Here is a 25,898-nt window from a genome sequence, read left to right on the forward strand (position 1 = left end):
TCTGAAGAAGACAAACTGCATTTTAATGATTTCTGTGGCCCACGGGAAACTATGTGGAGCCTGGTGAGGGTTGGCGGGGCCGTCATACAAAGTAGGCAGCCAGGGCTGACATCTTGTCCTTCGGCCGCCTGGCACTGGGCTTCCCTGTGGGCCGCCGGCCCCGAGCCCGCCCTCGGCCCTGCCTCCTCCCTGGCCCTCCCCGGTGCATGGGGTGGCAGGAGGCTGCGTGCTTCAGCTCCACCAGCTCCTGGAAGACAGGGTCGCAGAAGACGCAGCCTGTGTGCTGTGTCTCATCACCTGGGAGCGGGGATTTGGCCTTGTTGAAGTCCACGGCAAGCAGGGCAGCCTCACAGGTGGGGCAGGTGTCGGCAGACACCCGCACACGGTAGGCATTCTCAAAGCAGTGTGCCACCACGTTGCACTTGTTGCAGGCCACCTTCCACTTGGGGCCTGAGGTGGGGTCCAGCACCAGCACGCCGCTCTCACATTCCACGCACTGGCCGATGCCCAGCATGCTCAGTGAGTGCTGGCAGGTGGGGTGTGTGCACTCATTGCAGCCCATGCCTGGCGGGGAGAGGACAGCCCGTGATGTGCACCCCCAGGCCCTCTCACCCCCCAGGGCCCTCTCCCAGGCCCTCACAGTCCAGATCCTTCATCCTAACAGAAAGTGTTTCTCTCTACCTTGCTCACCCTGGCTCTGGATTCCCCCACTGCCATTGGCCCTGCTTCTCTGTTTCTCTAAAACTTCCTCAACCTCTGAGTACCAACCCCTCAATCATTTCCAGAAGGCCTTCCTGGTGGCCTCCAGCCACGTCCATCCTCCCCTTCCACAGCTAATTCCCAGCAGCTCCAAGTAGCTCTTATGCCACTAGGTCACATGTGGCCATTAGTTTCCCTGGAAGATGCTGGAGGTCAGGGAAGGGCCTCAGTGACCTCAGCAGCTCAAATGCAGACTGCCCCTGTCTCATAAGTGAAGCTTGAGTCAGAAGGAGTGCATTGAGACCCCTGAGGGCTCCCCAGGTCCCCAGGTGAATGTGGGTAGATGCCTCTCACTATACCTTGTTCTTGTCTATAGCATGGGATGATGATACCCCAGGGGCTGAATGAGGTATAATGGAGACAGCACAGCAAGGGTGAGTGATCTGGGCTCTGGAACCCCCTCGCCCCCAGATCCTCGTCCCACTTGGACACATTTTCTCCTTTCTCCAGTAATAACTGAGAGAATAGAGAACAGTAGTGAATGCTGACTGAGGGTGCACCCTTTGCCACGAGGGCCCCTCAACCTGCTATAGCCTCTCTCATCCTAGCCCAGGAGGGGGGCTCAGCGTGCCTACTGCCCAGATCCCGAGTGAGCTAACTATAGTTGCCTGTTCAATTTGGACTGGGATGGGTAGTGGCAGGCCGGCTGGCTATGCCTCAGCAAGGCCAAATACACCCTAGGTCTCCTATCCCTGTGCCAGCGAGGGGGCTGGGACAGGGGAAGGCCCCTCAGAATCCAGCATGATGTGGGGCAGGGGCTGGGGCTGAAGAGGCACCACAGACACCCAGGGGGGATGGGGCAGCCTTGCCTCGGGGCAAGCAGTTGAGGCCCAGAGACTGGCACTCACCTTTCTTCATGTCTCGGAAGGGTGGGTGGTTGGAGCAATAGGGGCACAGTGGGTAGCTCTTGCCCCGAGAGCCCGATGACCACAGGACCAGCTCGAAGTCATCCAGTGGACACCGGAGCTCCTTGTAGAGCTTGATGGTGCCATTCTGGGGGAGGGTGTAGGTCTCGTCACAGTGTGAGCAGTGTAGGCGGCTTGGCTTGGCCTGCAGTGACACCAGGGAGGGAGCCTGGGGTCATGAGGCCCCCAACTCTCCTGCCCACCCTCTCAGAATATGGAAGTAACAGGTAACATGTAATGCCTAACATATATAATATGTAATATATAACATGATACGTGACACAAACATACAACATGTAACAAGTCGTGTATAAGTTATACATGATACAGAAAATACACCATGTAATAAATACAGTTACATATATCATATATGCAGCCTAATACACTGCTTACATGATACAGGAGTATTGCGTAAGACATCATGCATAATTCACGTGTATACCTCCACACACAACGAGGAATACAGACACAGGGTAATACGTAACATACAATACATAATGCATAATGTGTAACGTTTTGCCAGGTAACGACCTCTCAGGCCAGGACCCCGGGCCACCAGTCTCAGGATACCTGCTGCATGAGTGAAGAAAAGCAGTTCTAATAATCCCTGCACGCATGTTAATACCCAGGATGGCAAATAATGTGTTGTCAGGAAAAAACAGCCAGTGTGTTTAAGCAGCCTCACAGCTTTACATGTTCCTGGGGTCAGGGGTGCACTGTGGGTGTTTGTGGGCAAGGCTGTCATAGGCCACTCGTGCCTGAATGACAGCCAGGACAAAGACTCCTGCATGACCAAAGGTAAAGTAGAGGCCTCTGGAGGTGGCCAGACTTACCCGAGTCTGTGAGTAAGGGGGCCAGGGGCCAGAAGGGGCAGTGGGTGCCCCTTCACCCCCACTTACCTGAATGTACTTCATGAACCGGTGGCACTTTCCACAGCGGGAGAGGGGCTTGCCCGTGGCTGCCAGGGGTGAAAAAGACACCTCCATCAGCTCGTCCATCCCTGAGGGCAAGCAATGCGGGGAAGAGTCACATCCTCCGGGCCCCCGGCAGCCCACCTCCACCTCCGACAGGCGGGTGGAGGGGAAGGCACCGTGAGTGGGCACGGATCTGAGTGAGCGTGTCTCCATCCCCGAGGGTGCGGGGGGAACAGGATGGCAGAGCTGCAGCCTTGTTGGTCACCTGAGCTGGGTGCCTCGTGAGTGGTGTTAAGACGTCCGCTCCTTAGCCCCGAAGACAGCCCAGAACCCACGGCCTCGCTCTCCCAATGGAGTCCCAGAGCCCAGAGCCCAAATCTGGATGCTGGTCCCGCACAGCCATGGTGGCCCTGGCCCAGGAGCCTCTGGCCCAGTGGTAGGGAAAGGGCGAGCCTCACCGGCGATGGAGTCCACGAAGTAGTGGAACTTCCTCTTGAAGACGTCCAGCGTGTGGCCCAGGACCTGGCGGTAGTCAGCCTTGCCCTGGGCGATCAGGTTCAGCTGCTTCTCCACTGCGCTGCGGATAGTGGGGAGCACGAGCTCTGCATCTGCAAGTGGCGGGGGCCCCGTGAGCATGCGCACCGCGTGCCCGTGGCCGCCCCTAACTCAGGCTGGAGCCCGGAGACCCCAGGCCTTTCCTGGTCTACCCAGAAAATCCTGTGTGGAGGAGCCAGGGACACCCCATCTCTAGGACTGTGACACAGTCCTGGAACTCCTCGGGCCAGGTCTGTGCTCTGCCATCTTCCTTGGTCCCCTTGGAACCTCTCGGGGAACAGAGCGCACAATTCCAAAGGAGGACCTACACCCCACCCGGAGCCCCCTAACACCTCCTGTTTTGGATTCTCTGCTCTTGTCCGTTCCTCCACCAACCGCATGGAGTCCCTCCTGGGGCACATCCTGAGGGGGCTGGTGTGGCATCCTTGCAGTGGGAGCTGGGGCCTCGCACAGGGGGCCCCACAGAGACTGTGGGCTGAAAAATGCGGTGCCACAGCCCAGGCAGCAGCCAGGAGCAGCAGCCAGCCGGACTCACCAATCTTGTAGTAGCCGTGCACCAGGACGATGCCCAGGTTGGTGGGTTTGAGGCGGCGCCCGCTCTCCACAGTGACGTAGTTGCGCTGGCAGATGTTGTTGATGTGCACGGGGATGCTGGCGTCTGTCCCTGAAACACAAGCCAACGCCCCACTGTTCTGCCACCTGCTCCCCGCCACGCCAGGCTCCACCTCTGCCCCACCTGCCCCAGGACCCCTGGTTCACAGCCCCCTCCCTCTGCTTCTGGCTAGTACTGTGCAGGGCACCACTGCGTGTGTTTCAAGAATCATCTTATGAACCCAAGAATGGCCCTCCCAGGGCCAGCGCCGGGTGCTTAATTCTCCTCTAAGACAAGAGGCTCACAGAGGTTAAGGAACTCCACCAGGGTCACGGGAGCTCATTCTACTTGCCCCTCACACCTGGTAAATATGACCTCCTTGGTCTCTCCTGCCTCAATCCTGAGCCACCCATCCTTCTGGAACCAGGACTCAAAACCCCTGAACACAGAGACTCCCATGCTCGCTGCCAAACTGACCCCTGAAACCTGCTCAGTATGGCCCATGTTCTGGCTCCTAGATCCCGTGATCGGTTTCTAGGGCGACATCTCCCCCAGAGATTTTGGGGTCACCTGGCACTGCCAGATGCTGCCTTTCTCCCCCCCCCCCGCCCCTGTGCTGAGAAACCTCCTTAGATGGTGCTCAGAGGCTAAGGAGACCATCGAGGTACCACACTTGAAGGATGATGTTGGGGTTGGGATCTGAACCCAGCACATACCCTGCTGTACCCGCTGCATTCTTGCCAGCTGCTGGAGCAGCAGCTCCCCCCTAGGGAGAGCCTCTTCATGCAGCCATGGGGGCTCCTGGCCCCCCATGTTGTTCAGAAAATCTCAAGAGTCCTCTTTGCAGGCACAAACTCATTTTGGTCATGGGGCCTAGGGAGCCATGGATGTCTTGTCAATGGGGAAAGACAGAGGATGCTGGGGGAGCAGCACCCACACACCACAGCATCTGTACCTGAGGACTCAGGCCCCTGATAGAAGTAGGCTCAGCTCTTCAGCTGAGGCCTCCACTGTCACCAGAAACCCAGCCTCAGATGGGATGTTCCCTGCCAGTCACCTGTCACGATTGTTAGTGACAGAGCAGAAGCCAGGTACAGCAGCAGGTACAGAGCCTGCGTAGCTGGTGCGGGACATCAGGGAACAGGCACTTCCCATCAGAATGAACACTGCCTGGGGAGCTGACCACAACCTGGGTCCCAGTTACCAGGTGCTGGGCACAGACGGGTCACTGGGAAGCTCTGGAAGCGCCGTCTCCTGGACCCCAGTCCTGGGATGGAGACCTTTGGGCCCGGGGCTGGGGCGGGCAGCAGGGCAGGTGCACCCACCAATGCCGTGCTTCTCCATGAGTGTGATGAGCTCAGCCTCCGTCAGGTAGTCGGGCGGGCTGGTCTGCTTCTCTAGCATCTTCATCTCGCTCACAGGAAAGCAGTCGCCCCTCTGGCAGGTGGGCAGGCTCTCCTCCAGAGGCACACTCTGCCAAGGCATGATCTCCGTGAAGCCTGGGGAGACAGGGTGCTGCCCCTCAGGGTCCCATCCCAGGCAGCCCAGGCCCGATGGATAATGTTCCGTCTGTGGAGGTTTGGGAGAAGCCACGCTGGCACTTGCAGTTTTACCTGGAGAGATGACGGTTTTCCCCGTGCACGTGAAGTGCTCAGGCCCGATTCTGAAGGAAATGGTGCTCTGGAGGTACTTGCAGTCATAGCTAACAGTGGCGATGAAGTGTCTGGTGATGTACTCATAGAGCCGCCACGCCTCACTCCCTGCAACAGGCATGGGAGCTGGTCACGGGCTGGGGGCTCTGGCTCTACCGACTCCCAGTGCTCTCACTCAGGCAGTAGAACCCTGGCTGTCGGCACGGGATAGTAGGGCTGGCCTGCACTGAAGCTCGAGAGAGGAGGAGGAAACACAGGAAGGGAAAGCGAGGCTCCCATCTTCCAGCCCGCTTTTAGGTGGGACTGCTCTTCAGGGCCTGATCAGTCCACAGGTAGTGACTTGCCACCATCACCTGAAACTTGGGCTGTGCACAGAAGCTCCTGTCTCTCCCTGTACAGTTCCCCCTTTCTCTGCCTCCTCCCAGGACACAGGCCACCAGCACTGGCTTGGTCAGGTGGCAAGACTGGGCCCTAGCACTCCCTATCTCGGTCCTGTTCTGTTCTGTCCTTGCCCATCTGTTTCATTGTCCTGCCTCCTGCGAGCAGCCACCTGCCCCCTGCACTCAGGTATATCATCACACACTTGCTGCCACCACTTCACCTGCCTTGTCTCATGCCACAGAACACAACTTTCAGGTGACCCCCTCTGCCACAGCCAAGGGCAGGTGGGGGAGGGAGGGAGCCTCCACATTGCCAGTGGGGCCTGACACTGTCCAAAGGGGCCGTGTGACTGTAGCTTCCAACCCAGAAGCTTGGGCTGTGTGTACGTGTGTGTGTTGAGTGTTGGGAGGAGTGCCCAATACCTAATTCAGCCTCTGTGGCAGATCTCATGGGGGTGATGGGAGGATGGTCGCCGGCATCATGGCCTTTCCGTGGCCGGTTGATACCTTCGGCTAACAAGCGCTTTACCTGAGGGAGAGAAGACAAGACAGTGTGTGAGTCTGGGCACAGCTGCCCCTGCCCCTCCCCAACATGGAGGGGGCCAGCATCAGTTCTGGCTTTGGCCAAAGTGTCCGGGCCGGTCCCAAGACTCCGGCAACAAGTGTGCACAGTGGCTCTGCTCACCGTGTCGGCCCAGTAGGGGTGGTTGGCCTGCTGCCGCAGAGGGCCCTTCAGGTCAAAGTTCTCGGGGTAGTGGGTAGTCTCAGTCCTCGGGTAGCTGATGTAGCCTTGCGTGTAGAGGCGCTCAGCGGTCTGCATGGCATGCTGTGGCCCCATGCCTGTGAGAGATGGCAGGCTCAGCTGGATCAGGATGCCAGGGGTGACTAGGTCCCTGCCCATAAGCCAGGGTACTCAGGCTCCCCACCAAAGGTGGCCAGAGCCTCCTGGTAGGTGAGGGTGGTTCTGAATGGGCACAGCTAGAGCCCAGAGCTGATGGCCACCTGTGTCTGTGCAGATTATCCAAGGCCGAGGCCCTGAACCTGTGAAGGTGGACTTAGGAGAGGGATGCTCCAGTGTCACTATCATGACACTAGTGGCTATGTTGATGAAATGTGCCCTGAGATTGCCGATCTCTCACACCCTGGCCATGGAGTGTATGGGGTCAGCCTCCGGGTTTGCTGATGTCCCAGTCGGACAGGAAAATTATTAGCACATGCTCTCTGCTCTGAGCCCCTTGGGTGTTTCTGTCCTTGAGGCACTTTGGGACCCCTGAAGGAGGGCTTGTCTTTCTGCTTTTCCCTGATCAGCAGGGGCTGGCCCTCAGCTATCCATCAATGTCACTGTTGCCCCCTGAGGATCCCCGAAGGGGCCATTCTGCAAGGACACTGGCCAGCTTCCTCAGGCTGCAGAGGCCACCAATGCTTTGAGGCCCATAGCTGTCAGAGATTGCCAAACACCCCTTCTCATGACCATGGAAACGAGGCTCAGGGAAGTATACCAACGCTGGTCACACTTACCCCTGCAGGACACAAGCCTGGAGCGCTGACCTCCTACCCTTGGCCTCTCCCTACCCTGGGGAAGATGCTCTGGGGTGCTAATGCCAGGATGCCCCTCTCGGATAGTGGCTGTCATTGCCTCTGGTCTTGTGAGGATGCGCCATTTCAACCACTTCATCCTCAGAACCCACCCACAGAGATGGTCACAGTGTTCGCCTTGTTTTCCTGTGAGGAAATAGGCTCTGGGACAAGAAAGCAAGTAGCCAAGCTGAGATCGGACCAGACCTCAGTCCGGAGCTGGAACTCCATGGTCTAATGCCTCTATGGGGACTCTACTGAGCCAATGACATGCGAGGGCCTGCCCTACAGGTGGTCCCTGACCACGGCCTTCCATGTGTTCAGCCCTGGCAGCAGCTGCATGGATGTCTAGTAATAAAAAACAGTCTGAATTTTCTCCACGTAAATTCAAAGAAGCTGTTGAGTATTAACCAATAATCCTCTGAAATAGGATCCTCCTGCATGTTTGTTAGTTTGTTATTAGTTATTTCCACTCTGGAATTTAAGAGAAATTAGCTCAGCATTAGGCTCAGATTCCCACTAAGCCTTGCAAGATACTGCAGGTGGGCTGTGGCTTGACACAGGTTAACATGCAAGGGGCTACTCAGCACAGGTGCGGGGGAGGGGGGGGGAACACTCGGCACAGGTGAGCATGGAGGGAGAGTGCCGGCAGAGGTGAGAGCATCAGCGCTGCCCTGCAACCCCAGGCGCTGCACCAGGGCTGAATAGCTCACGGTGTCCCACCCAGGAAGTCTTTTGTGGGCTTTAGAGGAACGTTCCTACATACCCAGAGAAGAGCTAGCGACACGCAGCATCTCCACAGTGTTAAGGGCGAGGGGCCTCTGCTTGGCCTTCTCTTTCCTGCTTGTGGCCTCCACCTACAAGACAGAATAGGTTCAGGGATTTGGGGTGGCAGGGGCAAAGACACCACAATAGAGAATCAGGATGTGTGGGCCAAAGGGTCTGGTTTCATTCAATTGGTCTCCCTGCTTCTCAGTTTCACTCTTCACCATGGTCTCAAGACTTGAATATGTATTCAGTCCGAGGAAGGGAAAAAGAAAATTCTTTTCTGGGGAACTTTCTAGGGAAAGAGGAAACATAGAAGAATGGGGAAGAGCCAGGAGAAGGGGTTACAAACTCATCCTACAGGAGCCAGAAACAGCCAGGCCACTGGGACGGCAGGTGAGGCCTGCGGCAGGCCACGGAGTGCAGGCCCACCTTGGGCAGCCACTTGCCTCTCGGTGCACCCAAGTGCTCCCACCAGGGGTTACTGGTGTTGCTACATCTTCCAGTTTGTCAACAAAAGCTGCAAATCAGGCCTTTTATGTGACATCTTGTAATTTTCCAATGTTGGTAACTGTTTTGAAATGTTTGTAAACAGCATGTAGTTTAAATAAAATATCAATCAGCTTCAAACTCTGGGCTGAACGGTTGTCAGAAGAGAGGACTGTCTTGCCTGTGGCTAAAACAATCCAAACAACTGTGATGCTTTGCCCCTCCTAACACCACAGAGACCAGCCATGCATCAGGGCAGTGCCTTGTGGATTCCAGAAGGACAAATGTGGGGGCAAATTTAGTCCAAAATGGGTGTGTGCTGCAGTGGAAGCTGGGATCACTATGGGTGAGACCTGGAGATGGTGGTGAGGGGTATCCTGAGAACACGATCAAGGATAAAAGCGTGAAGCAGGGACGTCTGGATGGCTCAGCGATTGGGCAGCGCCCTTTGGTTCAGGTTGTGATCCTGGGATCTGGGATCGAGTCCCAAACTGGGCTCCCTGCAAGGAGCCTGCTTCTCCCTCTGCCTATGACTGCCTCTCTCTTTCAGTCTGTGTCTCTCATGTATAAATAAATAAATCTTAAGAAAAAAAAAAAAAGAAAAAGTGTGAAGCAGCTTTGGAGGAAGTTCTGGAAGCCTGCATCAATTGCATGTCTAAGCAGAGGGCACCCAAGGAAAGCTTGAAAAGGACGAGAAGGCAGCTGAAGAAGGCCAGGCCGTACCTGCACGACTGTGGTAGCTGGTAAGGCTGTGGGCCACTGCAGTGGCGGTGGAATTGCCCCCACCCCAGGCAGCCAGCCCCCTGCCAGGTGGCATCACCTTCTTCCTAAAAGCCCAGCACATGACTCTCAAATTCATAAAAAACCTGAGTAAAAAACACAGCACCATAAAGGCCAGGAAAGCTGACTGAGTCTGGGATATCCCATGCTAGCTGTGTGACCTCGGCCGAGTTCACTGACATGCACACAGGTCCCTCTAGAGTTGTTAGCGTCCGTATCACAGAAAAGGCACATTGGTGTGAAATGGAGTCCTGCCAAAAAGAGATAATGCCCCTGGGGTCACATGGATAGGGGCTGCAGGTCGTGGATGTGGGGCAATGCCTGGTACAGAGCAGGGATGTAGCACACAGTTACCGCTTGCATCAATAACTGTCCATCTTTCTACAAGATGTCTATTTCCAGAAAGGAAAGAAAGATGGGACCCTAGGTCACGAGCTACTCTTCTAGCCAGAGGCATCCAAGGTCTACCCCTGCCCCGAGCAAACGTGACAGATACACGTGGGGCAGGCCCACCTGGGCTTCCTTCTCCAGCTTTGTCATGTTTAAAAACATCTGTGCGATCTCCCGGTCGAACACTCGTACTCGGTCCCAGTCCAAAAGAAGAGATCTGTCTTTATCGGCATTGACCTATAGGAAAAAGTACAAAGGCAGAAGACGGGAAAGAAAATGTCCAGGTGAGCACACACTGCCAGGGAAGAGAATCGAGGTAGATGAAGCTGGTCCTCCTCTGGGAAGAAAATGGTCCCGGCTCTAAGGTCTCACAGCCATACCTATACAGGTGTGCAGAGGTGCACAGATATGTAGGCTGAGACCCAGCCCTGTCCCAAGGAAAGGCTGCCCTGACTCCAGGCCTCTCCCCTGAGATTCGGCAAGTAGTCTCGTAAGGGGAGCCCAGAGCCAAGGCTGCTGTATCCTTAAGGGTGTTGGAACCTCCGTCACAAATGCCATCCCTGCCCACCCTCTGACACCTGGCCAGCACTAGGTGTAGTCCTTACAGGGGCCCCCAGCCCTATGTCAACCAGACCAGCTCTGTATTGCTTTAAATCTTGTAAGAAGCTTACACGGACGGCATTATTTGGAGAAATGGTTCTAAGACTTCAAAAAGTCTGAAAGTCAGTGGCTTATGGCCCTTGGTCCAAACCTCGGACCTGACCATCACAGCTGACTGTTCTGAGGCATGATCTACCCGGGCCCCTCCCCCTCAAGGCTGAGTTCATTCTTGCCTCTCTAAATTCAATGCATTCAGGCCTATGAAGGCTGGGATCCCTTCCCTGAGCACCCCACAGACCACTCTGGCGTCCCTCCTGTGCCCTTGGCCTCGGGGGTTTAATGGGCCGGATGATGACAGAAGACCCTCAGAGTCCACAGCCCGAACCTGGAAAGACCCAGCGTGTGTAGGGAAGGGAAAGCAAACCTTGGCCTGCAGCACCCAGTACGTCTCCGGTTTGAAGGACTGGATTTTATCATGTCTCTCCACGCAGAAGCCCAGGGTAGGGGTTTGACATGGCCCAAAGGAGATGAGGGAGCTGTCTAGATTGCCATATTTTCCCTGGAAGTACTTAGTTTGAAATCTACAAGGAGGCATGGGGTAGAGAAAGATATTCTGGTCACGTATGCACTCAAAGCCACCATCGTTAATCACCCACGTTGAGTCCAGCATGGGGCCAGCTGGCGGCAGTGCCCCTGCTCAGAAGACAGGGGACAGAGTAAGAACGTGGCTCAGCACAGGGGCCGGGAAAGGTGTGTGTGGGTAGAGAGGAATCATGTGTTTGCACACATGGCACGGAAGGCAAGAGAGAAGAGTTTCCCCCATCCTGGGGCTGGGAAACCCTTCTATTCTATTCTATGCCCTCCACCCTCTCCTCAAGACCCATGCAGTGAGGCAAACACCCTGCCAGAGAGACAGTTGCCTTCAGGGTTTTTAGAATATGGACACTGGCCTAGTACTAACCAGGCCCAGGGGCAGCAAATGGGGACCCATGAGGCAGGAGCCCTGGCCAAAGGGAGGGCAGCCGGCACCTGGTGAACGCACAGCCGATGCGCAGGTCCAGCTCTTGCCTGGCGTCCACCGACAGCGCCTCGTTGTGGTCTGGCTCGCCCAGGCGGGCCATGGCAGCACAGATGTCCGTGTCTGTGATGGAGCTGAACCTGGCCCGGAACACGGTCTTTTCGCCACTATGGGTTGGATTCATGACGGGCAGCACAGCGTCCAGGACCTGGGGGAGGCAGCCCAGCTGTCACTCACCTTCCAAATCTCTGCCTCCACGCCTCTCGTGTGAGGGCTCCTCTCTGGGGCTGAACCTTGCTGGTGTGACTTCCTCTCCATCCTGCCAGACCCTCCTCCACCTCCTTGCCTGTCCAGAAGTCTGTCTCTCCACATCACTCCTGCTACATGGCTTCTTTTCCTTCCACTGACAAACTTGTTCAAACACCCCCCCTTACTACCATCCTTTCTCTTATCTGCTTTCACCCTTGCCAAACCAGGAAATGCTAATGCCACGACACAGGGAAACTCAGTCATGCAATCCACCCCACTTGACCCATTTCCCTTCTTTTTAGAGGGCAGAGTGCAAGGAGGGGTGGGTGGAACTCTTAAGAAGCTGAAGAAAAGCCAGGGAGGGAAAACAGAATGAAGAGGAAAAGACAAAGGGCAGGAGCAGGGAGGGCACAGGGGACCCCCACCTTAGGGACTGAGGGCTAAGCCCAGCAGGGGGCCTGGAGCCAGACTCACTATGAAGGCTGTGCAGTGGGAGGGGAGTCACACTGGACCCTGGCCATGTAGATTCTTTGGTGGGGGGTGCCTTTGTTGCTGAGGGGAGAAAGCCCCCGAGCTTCCGCCCCCAGGGAAGGAGCAGTCCCATAGGGGTGGGGCCGGGACAAGAGTGCCTAGGAAGGGACAAAGCGTGATCATGTTGACTGAGGGTGCTGTGTTGGAACTTGGGGTGTCCTGAGCTCCCTGGCCACACAGGAAGCATTTCCTAAGCCCCAAAGTGTAACAGGCTCCGGGTGAGAACTGGGGGTGCAAGAGGCAGGAGCGTGAGCTGCACCAGGGGACACCTGCAGTCAGGAGCTGCGTGAGGGCGTCACAGCCACAAGAGAGGCAGACACCTGTGTCCTTGCAGGGAGGGTGGAAACAAGACGGGAGGGGGAGGCTTGATGGCATCTTGGAGGGGACGGTGAAGGCTGGAAGTGAGAAAAGCAGGAAGAAAGGTAGCTAAGTGGCAACCAGCCTTGGCCATAGGTCCCTGAGAGGTGCCCAGAAGGCCTGAAAACCTTCCTATCCACTGAGAAAATTCTGCCCTCTGTCTGTATGTTTGCTCACACAGTGCACCCGAGTAGGGGAATAGGTAATACCCCTCTGCCCTTGGCAGAGTCCATACATTTCAAAGTGTCTATGCAATTTCCAAACTAAAGGAGGAAAAAAGGCATTTCTAAGGCAACGCAACAGATTCCCAGCCGCACCCCCGGCATGGCGCAAATGCGAGGACAGGTCAGTGGGAAGGCTCGAACTAAGGACAGCAGTAGGCCCCCTCTTACCTCAAAACAGATGTTCTCTCCCTCCTTGTCGCAGTCCAGCCATAGCACAATATAGTCGCAGCCTTTGCCCTCCACCTGCCACAGAGTACACAGTGACTGGCCCCTCCGTGGCCCGGCCCGTAGTGCCCACCGACGGTGCTCCCAACCACACCCTGAGCCCCATGGAGCAGGACTGCCACCCAGACTGGGCCCGGGCTGAGCAGCGGCGCTAGACGCAGTTAGGCTGCCTTAGCCACTCAGAGAACTTCACTCAGGACTTTGTTTTTTGGACACAAAGAAATTATAAATGCAAAATGATCTTAACCCCCAAAACTGCATGGGAAGAGGGCTGAAATGAAATAAGCTTAAATGTTAATGGTGGTTGTCTTAGGTAGTGTGATTATATATTTTTTCTTCCTTCTACTTTTTAATATTTTCCATAATGTGTGTGCATTTAAGATTAGAAAAACCGCCACCACCAACAAACAGTTTAAAAAGCAGAATTTCTGCTCTCCAGGGCTGAGTGACCCGGCTGCCCAGGTGGGCCAGTGGATGGTTGTGAGAACAGTCTGAAAGGTGCCTCGTGGGCCAGCAGGGGGAGCTCGCAGAAAGGGCTGCGAGGCCCACCCAGGGCTTCCAGCAAAGGCCTCCAGTTCATGAAAGAGAGGACTCTGGAGACCACCTGTAGTGCAGAGGGCCCAGAGTAGAGGCTTCTCAGGTGCCCATGCCCTAGCACGCCCACACACCTGCAGGAACTTCACCATGTTCAGCTTGGGGTTAGCCTCCTTCTTCTCTGTCGGGGCTTGGCTGAACAGCTCTGCGGGGTCCACCTTGTCCCATTTGTTGTACTTTCCTACAAACCATAGCCACAGTGACAGCTGAATCATACTTCTTGGCTCACCAAGCTTGATCTCTCCAATTGTCATAGGCCCAGGAGGAGAGGGAGGCTTGGAGAACAATTTGCCCAGGGAACCCCACAATTGGAGGCAGAGCTGGGCTTTCATTCCCCTGGGCTGCTGAGGTGACACCACACCTTGGTCACCTCCAGGAGCCACCGCTGGGCAGGGCTGCTGCTGCTCCAGCCTCACTTCAGGACATGCCCTGTGGCTGGAGCGCCATTCCTGGGCTGGCTCACTTTGCCAGAGCACTGAACCACACCCCTCCTACCTCTGTCTTCTCTTCCAGCCTGAATAGCTGCAACTCTCCCCCTACCCAGCACTTGACTGCACACATGACAGGTGCTCAGGGGAACCCCATGGGGAATCAGTCTCTTGGGCTTCGTGTCTGGTACATCCACCTACTTCTCTACTCAGTGCTCAGTGCTTGCAAGCTTAGCCCTCTGGCTTTCTTTTTGTCCCCATTTCGTACAGCCTGGGAGAATGGGGTCATACAGAGTCAAGTTCAAATCCCAGCTCCCCACCTGCTGGCTGGTGATAAAACTCAAGAGTCCAAATGCTTGGCCACACGACTGAATCAATGTCCTTGTTGTCACTGGGCAACAAGAAGTATTGAGACTTTGCTGTGCACTAAGCTCTCTTCCTTCACCGTCACACTGAGTCCTCAATCCTAGGAAGTGGATGGCACTATCGTAAGACTCACATCACACATGTGGAACAGAAATTTCTTTTTTTTTTTTTTGGAACAGAAATTTCTAGAGGCTCCAGTCCCAGCCCATGAGCCTGTAGAGCATGAGACAGAGCCTAGGCTGGAGTCTCTCATCAACCACAGGGCCCTGCATGTGGCTCTGCTGGGTCACTAATGCTGGCCCTTCCAAGGTAACAGATAACAAAGATGACAATGACAGCCACCAAACGACCACTGGGCAACAGTCACATTCACCTCCCAAATGCCTGCATGGGCCAGCCCCTCTGAGGTGGGCATCCACCACCTCTAGGAAGCACAGGAAGGAGCATAGGGCATGCAGTGACTAAGGGGTGCCTCTGGGATGGGGACCCACGGGCATTGAGCTCTAAAACCTGGGTTCTAGATGACCCAGGACCTGCTGGCCTCAGGACTCATGGGTTCTGCACTAATTTGTCTGCCTGGAGCCCTCCCTGGCTCCATCTAGACTTGGGGCAGCACTTTGCCGGGCTTCCCTCAGTGGGATAGGGGTTGGGCAGGGTGCAGGGGGCTCACCCAGGAAATCCAAGGTCATCACATGACCACAGACGGATGTCATCTTGAAGCGGACGGGCTGGCCAGCAAAGGTCCCGCTGTACTCATGCACGGAGCATGTTCCGTTCAGCCCTTTGTGGGAGGACATGTTTCCTGCAGAGAAGCACAGTGATGGCTGCTCCAGCAGGCCACAGCCACCACAGAGGCCCCAGACCCAGAAGCCACCACTCACAGGGCCAGAGTCCCACTTCCCCAGAGCAGTCAGTGGCAGCGTTCCTCAGGCCACTGCATGTAACAGTGCTGACGAATGTCGTGGTCCTCCGGGGAACACCACTCGTTGCTAACCAACCAGCACGGTATGCTCACCACGCAGGGCCCTGGGCCAGCTGAAGGCCAGGAGCACCCTCTCTGAAGGCTCTCCACAGCAGACACTTGGGCCCTTCCTCTCATTTCTGCCCCACTTCTTTCAAACTTCACTAGGTCTCCATGGACCTCCTCATTACCAGGTCCCTGGACGTCTTCTCATGCTCCCGCTCCCCACTGACAGCCTCTCAGCTGAACTTTCTTAGCTTCTGTGGATCGGGCACTTCTCAGCTCTCCCCTCCCCTTCAAAGAGACACCATCCCACTGTCCTGACCCAGGGGAGGTCACGGTGGACATAGGCCATTTCTAGGTACCCAGAGCACCCAAGCACCCTTCCTATCTGGAGGGAAGTCAGAGATAGGAAGGAAAGGAGCACCCCACCAACTACCCCAGTGGCCAGGATGGAGTTAAGGGACAGATGTCCCCTTTCTTAGTGCCCTGGTGTCTCAGTAGGGCTATATACCAGGGCCAGCCTAATGATGCTCTTGAGTGACATGAGGCACACAGGCTGCAGCTATAGTGGTTGAGGGCAGTGGCAAAGCTCCAGTGGCGATACGGTCTGTGGCATGGCCTCAGACTTAGACCAGGGCGAGATCTTGGCTCTGTATTCTTCCTTCTAGTGAATTCTCTTTCTGTGTAAGTTACCAGGGCTGGGTGCTGCTTTATGAGCAACAGTGGACTGCCCGGTGCTACGCTGTGAATGGTGTCTGTACCTTTTGGGAGTCCTGGACCGCACACTGAATGTAGCAGTAAATGCACCCACAAAAACTAATACTGAGATGCTTCAGTAACACCCACTGTCCTGAACCAAGTCAATTCCAGAGGGCTGGAGTCACACTCCAGAAAAAAAGAAATGACCATGTTTAGTGAGTCCTCCCACAAACCCGCCGGTTTGTCTTTCCTACCCCGAGAGAGGATTTTAGCAATGGACTGGGCCAAGGATGGCTTTTCTGCAACCATGAGCACGGTCTTCATCTTGTCTGAAAGCTGCCCGGGGTTTTGGCCCTTCACACTCCAGTTTCAGAGGGATGGAGATGAAGTTCAGAAACTGTTCTTCTGCAGCTCAACACTACCATCAAAGCTGACTCCTAAAGAGAAGAAAGACACACAGAAAACAAATGCTTCTAATGGAAACTCTACCAAGAAGGAAACTCATTTTAAAAAACAAAAACCAGCGGTGCCTGGGTGGTGCAGTTGGTTGAGCATCAGACTCTTGGTTTCAGTTCAAGTTTGACCTAAAGGTAGTGAGATGGAGCCTTGCCTCAGTTTCCATGCTCAGTGGGGAGTCTGCTTGGGTTTCTCTCTCCCTGTCTCTACCCCTGCTCATACATGCTCCCTCTCTCTCTCGAGTAAATAAATATTTTTTAAATGTTTAAAAAAGATTTTTAATTTATTTATGAAAGAGAAAGAATAAGCAGGGGTAGCAGCAGAGGGAGAGGAAAAAGCAGGCTCCCGCTGAACAGGAGCTCAATCCCAGGACCCAAAAGAGCCACCCGGGTGCCCAACAAATAAATCTTTTTAAAAAACCCAAAAAGCAAAACACAAGTAGACACAATTTCTTTGGGATTCCTGGGTGGCTCAGTCAGTTAAGCATCTGACTCTTGATATCAGTTGAGGTCTTGATCTCAGGGTTGTGAGTTTTCAAGCTCTGTGTTGGGCTCCGCGTTGGGCACAGAGCCTACTTAAAAAAAACAACCCCCACCCCCAAACCCAAACTCCACACATAGGGGTTTCTGGCTGTCTCAGTCAGTAAGGAATGCAACTCTTGATCTCAGGGTTGTGAGTTCAAGCCCCACACTGGGTGTAGAGTTTACTTAAACAAACAAACCTGAAGAAAAAGAAAAAAAAAGACATGGGATAAACCAGGGCAATGGAACTGGCTTAGAAACGAACACCTTGGGAATTTGGGTTCCTTTGGCAGAAGTTGATGTGGCTCCCTGACCTCAGGTCAGTCATGTCACCAAATCCGTGCTAGGGAGACTTGGGGGCCTTTGGATCTGGACTGACAGGCTGGGGTAGCGCAGAGGGCCAGCCCTCCACCCAGGGCACACTTCTGTTTGCTCCCCAGGGCTGAGAGCAGTACCTCCACCTCAGCGGAGAATCGGGATGCCCCGGGACATTTTCTGGTTTTGTTTAAGATTTATTTGAGAGAGAAAGAGAGATCGTACACAGGCGGGGGAGGGGCAGAGGGAGAGAAGCAGACTCCCCACTGAACAGGGAGCCTAACTCAGGGCTCATGATCCCAGGACCCTGAGATCATGACTCCAGCTGAAATCAAGAGTCCTCATACACTCAACTGACTGAGCCACTCAGGCGCCCCACCCTGGGACATTTTATAAAATGCAGATGCCAGGCCATGTTCCCTAGATCTTTCTTTTTTTTTTTTTTTCCCTAGATCTTTCTGATCCAAAAGAGGCCTGAGACCCATTGGCCAATTGAGTCCAGACCCCAGTAGTACTCGACAGCCCCTTTCCAATGGGCTCCAATCTACCTTCCTGCCTGCCTTTCACAATCTCTAGCATTGCAGATCATGCTCTGGCCAATTAAACTGGACACCATATCTAAAGAAAAACATATTCTTAAGCCTCTGTTCCCTCGCTCGGAATGTACCACCAAGCCCAGAGAATGCAGCTTGACTGTCTGAAGGCCTGGCTCTAGTGCCAACTCTTGGTTAAAGAGCTCTCCCAACACCCTGGGGCGGGACAAAGCATTTCCTGCTGCCCCGAGTCCGTTACAATAGACCGCACCACGCCACGGTTAGTTACTGTCTCATTCTACACCAGCACGAGTTGCCTGAGGTCTGGATCACTGCCGGCCACTGTGACAACTGGTTCCATGATTGCTACAGGACATTGAATTCCTGCTTTTTTTTTTTTCTTCCTGCTGTCTTTTTGATCACTATATATATGGCCTTAACATTGACAAATATGACACTGTATTAAAAAAAACCCAACCCAACAACATGACTGCTACTTAAACAACTGGGCAACCTTCTGGGTGGGCTGGGAGGGTTAAAGCTAGATTCCTACTTTATTTATTTATTTAAGATATCATTTATTTATTCATGAGACACACACACACACACACACACACACACACACAGAGGCAGACACAGGCAGAGGGAGAAGCAGGCTCCATGCAGGGAGCCTAACGTGGGACTTGATCCCGGGTCTCCAGGATCATGCCCTGGACCAAAGGTGGTACTAAACCGCTGAGCCACCGGGGCTGCCCTAGACTCCTACTTTAGAATTGCCACCAAAACAGATTCCAGAGCTGGCAGAAATTTACGCAAAAAGATCAAACTAGAAAAAATACTAGGGGTGCCTGGGTGGCTCAGTCAGTGAAGTGTCTGTCATTGGCTCAGGTCATGATCCTGTGGTCCCAGGATCGAGCTCCCTGCTCAGTGGGGAGCCTGCTTCTTCCTCTCCCTCTGCCCCTCTCACCACTTGTGCTCTTTCTCCATCACGCTCTTTCTTTTGTTTTTTTAAAGGGTTTTTTTTTAAAAGATTTTATTTATTTATTCATGAGAATACACAGCGAGGGGGGAGAGAGAGGAGAGAGAGAGAGAGAGAGAGAGAGAGAGGCAGAGACACAGGCAGAGGGAGAAGCAGGCTCCATGCAGGGAGCCCGACGTGAGACTCGATCCCGGGTCTCCAGGATCACGCCCTGGGCTGTAGGCGGCGCTAAACCACTGAGCCACTGGGGCTGCCCTCCATCACTCTTTCAAATAAATAAAATCTTAAAAAAAAAAAAAAAAACTAGAAAAATACTAGAAGAAAACATAAACTTTGGTATGAAGGAGACACATAAGGATTTCAGAAGCTCAGAAACATATCTCATGTTTGAAAGCATTTGCTTTCTTTTTCTGTGAATGGTCTATTCCTATTTCTTTACCCTTTCTCTCCCCAGCCAGACTGCTGTTTTCTCATTTTTAGTAATTGTTTTATATAATGAGGAAATTAGCCCTTTGTGATATGATGGCCAACAACACTTGTAATGGCAAATTAGAAGTAAAATGAGCTCATGCTTATCTCACTAGCAATGATCACAGGATGAGCACACGTGGAGGAGGGTCTGGTGACAGGCAAACTATGAAGGTAGGTGGCTGAAGTAAAACTGGACCAACCTCTGTGCGGAGCAATTAGACGATCTCTCTCAAAACTACAAGTGCACATCCCCAGCAACCCCACCCCTGGGAATGAATTCAATCACCCCACCAGAATTTATTGAGCACATACTACATGCTCAGTATGTGTTGCTATGTGCCACTTGGGACAAAGTCCAGGCATTAAGACCCACAGAGGATTGGGGGACAGTGGGGAGGGCAGTTTCAGACTTTGGGTTTGCTTTGAGGGAACTGGGAGGTAGCACAGGAGCCTGATGACCTGACTTCAAGTGTTCAAGAGCTCCCTCTGGCTCTAAGAAGGGAGTCACTGGGCCCCTGGGGGCAGCGATGGAGGTGCTGAGGGAAAGTTGGGGTCTGGGGCTGATTCCCAAGGCAGAGCCAACAGGACTGAGAAGGGGAAGTGAGGCAAGTGCAGAATGACTCCAGTGCCTTTGGCCTAGGGAGCTAAAGGATGGGATTCCCATTTGTTGAGATGGGAAGTTAGGAGGAAGCAGCAGTTTGGGAAAAAGATGCAGGAGCTGTCAGGTATGTTAAATGTGAGCTGCCTAATAGCCAGCTGGGCCATGGAGGAGGCGGTGGCATGTGGTGGCATGTGGAGCAGGTAAAGGAGCCCAGGTTGGGGGCTGGGGAGATAAGGTGACTCAGGAGAGGGGAGATCCTCAAAGGCCAGAGAAGAGGCACTTGGGTTGGTGGCGGGGGTGGGGAGGGCGGGAGGGGTGGCAGGAAGTCATTGCACATCACACATCGAAGGCTACAGATACTTGCAGCCTGGGGGAGGTGATAATGGAGACCTGACGTTGGGGTCTGGAGACCTACAGGCGCCAGGTGACCTTGATGGGAGCTGTTTCATGCAGGAGTGCCAAAGGGAAAAGCCTGAGGGGGGTGAGCTCAAGAGGACCTGGAAGGAGAGAAGAGGAACAGTGAGTAGGTTTTTACATTTTAAGATGGAAGATAAACCAGCATGTTTGTAAGGAGGATAGAAGTAGTAGAGTAGAGGGAAAAGAGAAGATGCAGGAGGTGAGGGGGGAATTGCTGGAGTGATGTCTCTGGGTGGGAAGCAGTGGCTGTCCTTGGCCAGAGGGCCCCTCTAAGAAGTACAAATGTCAGCAGGTCAGCAGTGAGGACAGGAGATGGCACTGGGGGCAGGCTGCCAGCAGGGGAAGGGCTAGATTTAGCAGGGATGGGATGTGCCAGGTGAGTAGGAGTGAGAGGGTGAGGGGAAAGATACTCTAGGATGGGCAAGGAGGAGGGGAGGACGTGGGAAGGTCCACGCAGGGCATGCGCTGGTGGGGTCTAAAATCTTTATGTGCTAGAGTGGGGAGCAGGGGTGGAAGAAGAAGAAAAAAAGTCAGAGGGCAAGGTGCCTGGGCACTGGTGTGGGGGCCTGAATGGCGTGGGGGATGAGGCCGCAGGGGGACAGGAGACTGCAGAAGTAAGCAGTGGGCGCTGGCAAGACTGTCCACGTGGACACTGGGTTCCTGAGGCAGGACACAGCGGGTAACACACCGCCGGGGAATCCCCTGCAGCATTATCAGTCAGAAGACATTAGAAACGTTCTAGGGTATGCCAACAAGGAACTGTTAAATAAAGTGTGGCAGACAATGGAACACCAAGCAGCAACGAGAAAGAAGTGCATCTGCTCCGTTAATACTAATGTGAATTGAGTTTCAGAGAAATTACATGAAGAAGTGAAGTGTGTGACTGTACAAAGCACTGCCATCTATGGATGCGTGCACACACACACTCAAGAAATGGCAAAGCAACGACCTGGGGGCAAGAGTGGGGTTAGGGTCTGGAAGCTGGACATGGGGGGGCCTTCTGCTAACCATACTTCCTTTTTTACTTGTTACATTTAGTGCAGTAGACACACATAAGTGGTCAAAAAGAACTACGATTTAGAAGTACGGAAGAGGGGCGCCTGGGTGGCTCAGGTTAAGTGTCTGACTTTGGCTCAGGTCATGATCTCAGGGTCCTGGGATCAAGTCTGGTATCCATCCATCCGGCTCTGTACTCAGTGGGAAGTCTGCTTGAGATTCTCTCTCTCCTTGGAACACCTGGGTGGCTGAGCAGTTAAGTGCGCCTGCCTTCCGCTCAGGACGTGATCCTGGGGTCCTGGATCGAGTCCCACATCGGGCTCCCCGCATGGAGCCTGCTTCTCCCTCTGCCTGTGTCTCTGCCTCTCTCTGGGTCTCTCTCATAAATAAATAAAATCTTAAAAAAAAAAAAAAAGATTCTCTCCCTCTGCTTTGATGTGTGCGTGGTTTCTCTATCAAAAAAAATTTAGCTGTGAAGTGAATAATAAAAACTTATAGATGCCTAAATTTTTTAAGATTTTATTTGTTTATTCATGAGATACACAGAGAGAGAGGCAGAGACACAGGCATAGGGAGAAGCAGGCTCCATGCAGAAGGCCGACGTGGGACTCGATCCCGGGTCTCCGGATCACACCCCGGACTGACGGTGGTGCTAAACCGCTGAGCCACTCGGGCTGCCCTAGATACCTAAATTTTAAAAACAGACTTTACATCTATAGGACTACTGCAAACACTTCTCAACGTCCTTTTTTCCTATGGTGTTAAAATTTCTAGAAGTTTTATATTTCTACTACTCTTCTTTGTACCTAAGGATCCTAAACACTTTCAGGAAATAACAGATTCTTCTCTACAGATCCCTTTAGAGAAACATTTTGTCCTAGCATCTTCAAAGGGAGTACCTCATTTATCCAGGGCTAGGGATAAACCTCGACAGCGCCCACGAAGGCACACCGGCATCCATACCTGTTTCAGATCACCTGTCCACCTCAGACTAGTTGCTGTTCCACACTGTTACACGTAGGTCTTTAGCAGCTCTGGCTCTAGTTCAACAGTTTATAGTTCAGTTCTGCATAAGGACTTTGTAATGATCTGAGTATCACTGATTTACTGGGAAAAATGTATGACTTTCTTTAAGGATTTGGAATCCTGGGAAAGGGACCCTGGTGATGATCTGGTACAGACGTGTCAAGGAAGAACAAATTAAGACTCAGAGAAAGAGATTCTCCAAAGGTTACCTGGAAAGTTTGTTGAGTTGGAGCTGAAACTCCTGCTTCTCTATGAGATACTTTTTTGTTTTTTTAACTGCACCAGGGTCTACCTGTTAAAAGAATTCTGCAGTCTTAACTGATTAATTTTCTGTGGTTATCTTGGGGCCTATTTTTCTATTAAGGCACACTCCAACTTCAAAAGGGAAATCAGGGACGTCTGGGTGGCTCAGTGGTTGAGCATCTGCCTTTGGCTCAGGTCGTGATCCAGGGTCTTGGGATTGAGTCCTACGTTGGGCTCCCCATGGGGAGCCTGCTTCTCCCTCTGGCTCTGTCTGTGTTTCTCATGAGTAAATAAGTAAAATCTTTTTTTTTTTTTTTAAAGGGGAAATCAATGAGAATAAAAGCTGAAAGCAGTGGTTTGCAAACTTCTATAAGCCATCATTATACCATATGCCATCTTAAAACCCTTTTGCTGTACTGTTATTACTTAAGGGTTTGCATTTTTTAAAAAAGATTTTATTTATTTATTCATGGGAGACACAGAGAGAGGCAGAGACATAGGCAGTGGGAGAAGCAGGCTCCTCACAGGGATCCCGACGTGGGGCTCAATCCCTAAACTGAGCCAAAGGCAGACGCCCAATCTCTGAGCCACCCAGGGATCCCCAGGTTTTTGCTTTTTAAAAAAATCTTAAGGCAGCCCCGGTGGCTCAGCGGTTTAGCTCTGCCTTCAGCCCAGGGCGGGACCCCGGAGCCCCGGGATCGAGTCCCACGTGGGCTCCCCGCATGGAGCCTGCTTCTCCCGCTGCCTGTGTCTCTGCCTCTCTCTCTCTTTCATGAATAAATAAATAAAATCTTAAATGTCTGTTATTTTTAAAGGGAAATGTGATCGCCTTCTTTTCCATAACCTATGTGGTTCATCACATTTGATCTCGTCGCCTGCTAAAGCTGCATCTGAAGTTGGTTCTCTCATTTCAAAAGGGAGAATCAGCCAGTGCTGAGGGCGTGTTGACAGCAAACAACACACACTGGAACTGTAAAGTGAGAGCGTCAGGTGGGCACTTACTGCCGGTCGGCGGACTCTCCTCTCGGCAGCAGGATCAGCAACGGTGGGTGCCCTCGGGGGTCGCGGTACACCAAGTCCTCCCCTGTCAGTCTTACGAACAACGGAACTCGGCTTGGGGGTGGAGGCCCAGCCGTGGCGCAGACAGCACCGAGAGCAGGATCTCCACCTTGGCCACTTAACCCGGTGCCGCGGGGTCCGGAGAGCAAGCCCCTCCTCTGCACGCAAGCCCCGCTCCGCACGCCGCCGCTCTCTCCAGCCTGGCCCGTCACGCCTCGAGGCTGGCCTGGGCAGTTTTCTGACTGCGAGCGGACCGAGGCTCAGAACAATGCGGCCGAGGCCCAGGCGACCTTTGCCGCGGCTCTAGGGGCACCTCGGGGCTCCGTGGCCATCAAGCCCACTCTGGGCGGACCTTCCCACGTCCTCTCCCGAAGGCTGAGTGGCAAAGAGGCAGGATAAGGCCAGTCCTCCCTTTCACCTGCGAGAACTGAATCCGGCGAGTCTGTCCACCAACAACTCGGAGAAACACACCCGGGAGCCCTCAAGGCCGGGCCGGGCCCGGGGCGGCAGGCGGCCCCCCGCACCTCCGTCTCCCCACCTGTGGCCGCAGCCCGCACCTCAGAGCCCCGCGGGAGGGTCGATGGAGGTCGCCCCTCACCACCTCCCGGCACCCCCACCGCCAGCCCCGGGGTGCGGGCGCCCCCGCCGGGAAGCAGGGCGCGGGAAAGCGAGGCGCCGCCTCCTCTCCCACGCCCCGGGGCTGGGGGCCCACCTCCCCGGCGCTTCCCGCCGCCCGCCGCTCACCCGCAGCCCCGCCGCGGCCCCCGCCGGGGCTCCCGCCGCAGCTTCCGCTCGGGGGGCGGACTCGGCAGCCTCCACTTCCGGTCCGGCCGCGGCGGGCGTCCCCGCGGCTGGCGTCCCCTCGCCTGTCCTCCGGGGCGCGCACGTCCGCGTCCGCGGGTTCCGTGGCTCGCGGGTACCGGCCCTGCCTCCTGACCCCTCCCCGCGGCCTCCCCAAACCCCCCACCTTACTCTTCTCCGCCACCGGGAAAGCAAGAAAGGCAGCTGTTACAATGGTCGTAAAAACGGAATGATAAATATGAAAATATATATGCTGTTCATAATTAAAATAATCAAGGGATCCCTGGGTGGCGCAGCGGTTTGGCGCCTGCCTTTGGCTCAGGGCGCGATCCTGGAGACCTGGGATCGAATCCCACATCGGGCTCCCGGTGCATGGAGCCTGCTTCTCCCTCTGCCTATGTCTCTGCCTCTCTCTCTCTCTCTGTGACTATCATAAATAAATAAAAATTAAAAAAAAAAAAAGGGTCATGTCCCCATTTAAAAAAAAAATTAAAATAATCAAATTCGCAGATGAGTGTATAGCCGACTCTTTTTAATGCTGTGACTGTGGAATGAACGAATGAATGAATATAAAATCTATCTGAAAAAAATCCATCTGGAAGATGAATTGGGCAATAAAAACAACTTTTTTGTGTGTGTGTTAAAGCATTAGGATTATGGAAGGCTTAAAAAACTTTTCATGGCCTTAGTTCAATATCTTTTATGGTGTCCCTAAATATGTTTTAAGTAATAGCAGACACACATTTCCCCTGCTCCCTGTAGGCTCTTTCTCCAATCTGCCTTTTTTGAGTAGGAGCCCTGAAAGATGCTCTGGACAAAGAAACATCTTATGGTCAAATTAAGGTCGAGAAATGCCAAGAATTAAAAGTCATAATGAGACTCATTTTCAAAACGGAACTGATTCCAAACCCACTCCTTGGCAAGGTCTCCGTCTCCAAAATGGCAGCTTCATCTTCCTGGTTGCTTAAGCCCAGTGTCTGACAGCGTCCTGGATTCCTCTCTTTTTCTCGCTTATTACTCATCTGAAAATCCTGCCATCCCTGTCTTCAAAATATATCTGAGATGCAATCAATCCTCCCTGCTTCCACGGCCACCATCCTGACCCAAGCCCATCTCCCTCCTGGTCTCCTAGTCTCCACTCTGCGCCCTATGGTCTGTTTCCCACACTATTCTAGCGGTCAGGTCTAAGACTGGATTTAAAGGGTGAGACCAGTTGGCAGAGAGGCAGCACCAGAGCCCCTTTATTCTTTAATTCCATTTGGGGATCATTCTGCCCACCAGGAGGTAAGATCTGAGGCCTGGACCCAGCAGGGGGCACGGCGTGCTCAGTTCTGGGGGATCTCAAGAGCGTTCTTGCCAAAGCCCAGTCAATGCTGACTCAGCTGGCCTCAAGGTCAGATCCCTGAGAGACAAGGTCACTGTATCCTCCACAGGAAGGGGCAGCAACATTGCAGGATGTGTTATCTTAA

General features: G+C 53.7%; 1 protein-coding gene across 4 annotated transcripts; it reads right to left on the minus strand.

The window, feature by feature from the left end:
- TOP3B (DNA topoisomerase III beta) lies at positions 1-24,468 on the minus strand. Of its 4 annotated transcripts, none has more exons than XM_072819114.1 (18): positions 24,373-24,468; positions 16,266-16,448; positions 15,019-15,150; positions 13,629-13,735; positions 12,904-12,978; positions 11,386-11,582; positions 10,781-10,937; positions 9,880-9,993; positions 8,099-8,189; positions 6,443-6,597; positions 6,181-6,286; positions 5,339-5,485; positions 5,051-5,224; positions 3,669-3,797; positions 3,037-3,186; positions 2,564-2,664; positions 1,608-1,809; positions 1-564 (listed from the first exon to the last, which is right to left on the minus strand). In XM_072819114.1, exons 2-18 carry the CDS (start codon positions 16,333-16,335, stop codon positions 83-85), a joined length of 2,589 nt encoding a protein of 862 aa, XP_072675215.1. In that variant the 5' UTR covers positions 16,336-16,448; positions 24,373-24,468; the 3' UTR covers positions 1-82. The 4 variants fall into 4 exon arrangements, with proteins under 4 accessions (XP_072675215.1, XP_072675216.1, XP_072675214.1 ...); XM_072819115.1 differs by lacking the exon at positions 24,373-24,468 and adding an exon at positions 23,572-23,711 and having other exon boundaries at positions 2,564-2,622; XM_072819113.1 differs by lacking the exon at positions 24,373-24,468 and adding an exon at positions 23,572-23,711.
- Between the last annotated feature and the right edge of the window lie 1,430 nt (positions 24,469-25,898).

The sequence above is a fragment of the Canis lupus genome (genome assembly GCF_048164855.1).
Source record: "Canis lupus baileyi chromosome 27 unlocalized genomic scaffold, mCanLup2.hap1 SUPER_27_unloc_1, whole genome shotgun sequence".
Classification (NCBI taxonomy): domain Eukaryota; kingdom Metazoa; phylum Chordata; class Mammalia; order Carnivora; family Canidae; genus Canis; species Canis lupus.

What these genes read in the sequence shown, in the direction of transcription:
- TOP3B (XM_072819114.1), bottom strand. Translation starts at nt 16,335, where the DNA reads ATGAAGACCGTGCTCATGGTTGCAGAAAAGCCATCCTTGGCCCAGTCC. An exon ending in ACTGGGTGCTGCAGGCCAAG is followed by an intron (nt 9,994 to 10,780) that starts GTTTGCTTTCCC and finishes TTTTTCCTATAG; the next exon opens with GTCAATGCCGATAAAGACAG. An exon ending in GAAAACCGTCATCTCTCCAG is followed by an intron (nt 5,225 to 5,338) that starts GTAAAACTGCAA and finishes CTGTCTCCCCAG; the next exon opens with GCTTCACGGAGATCATGCCT.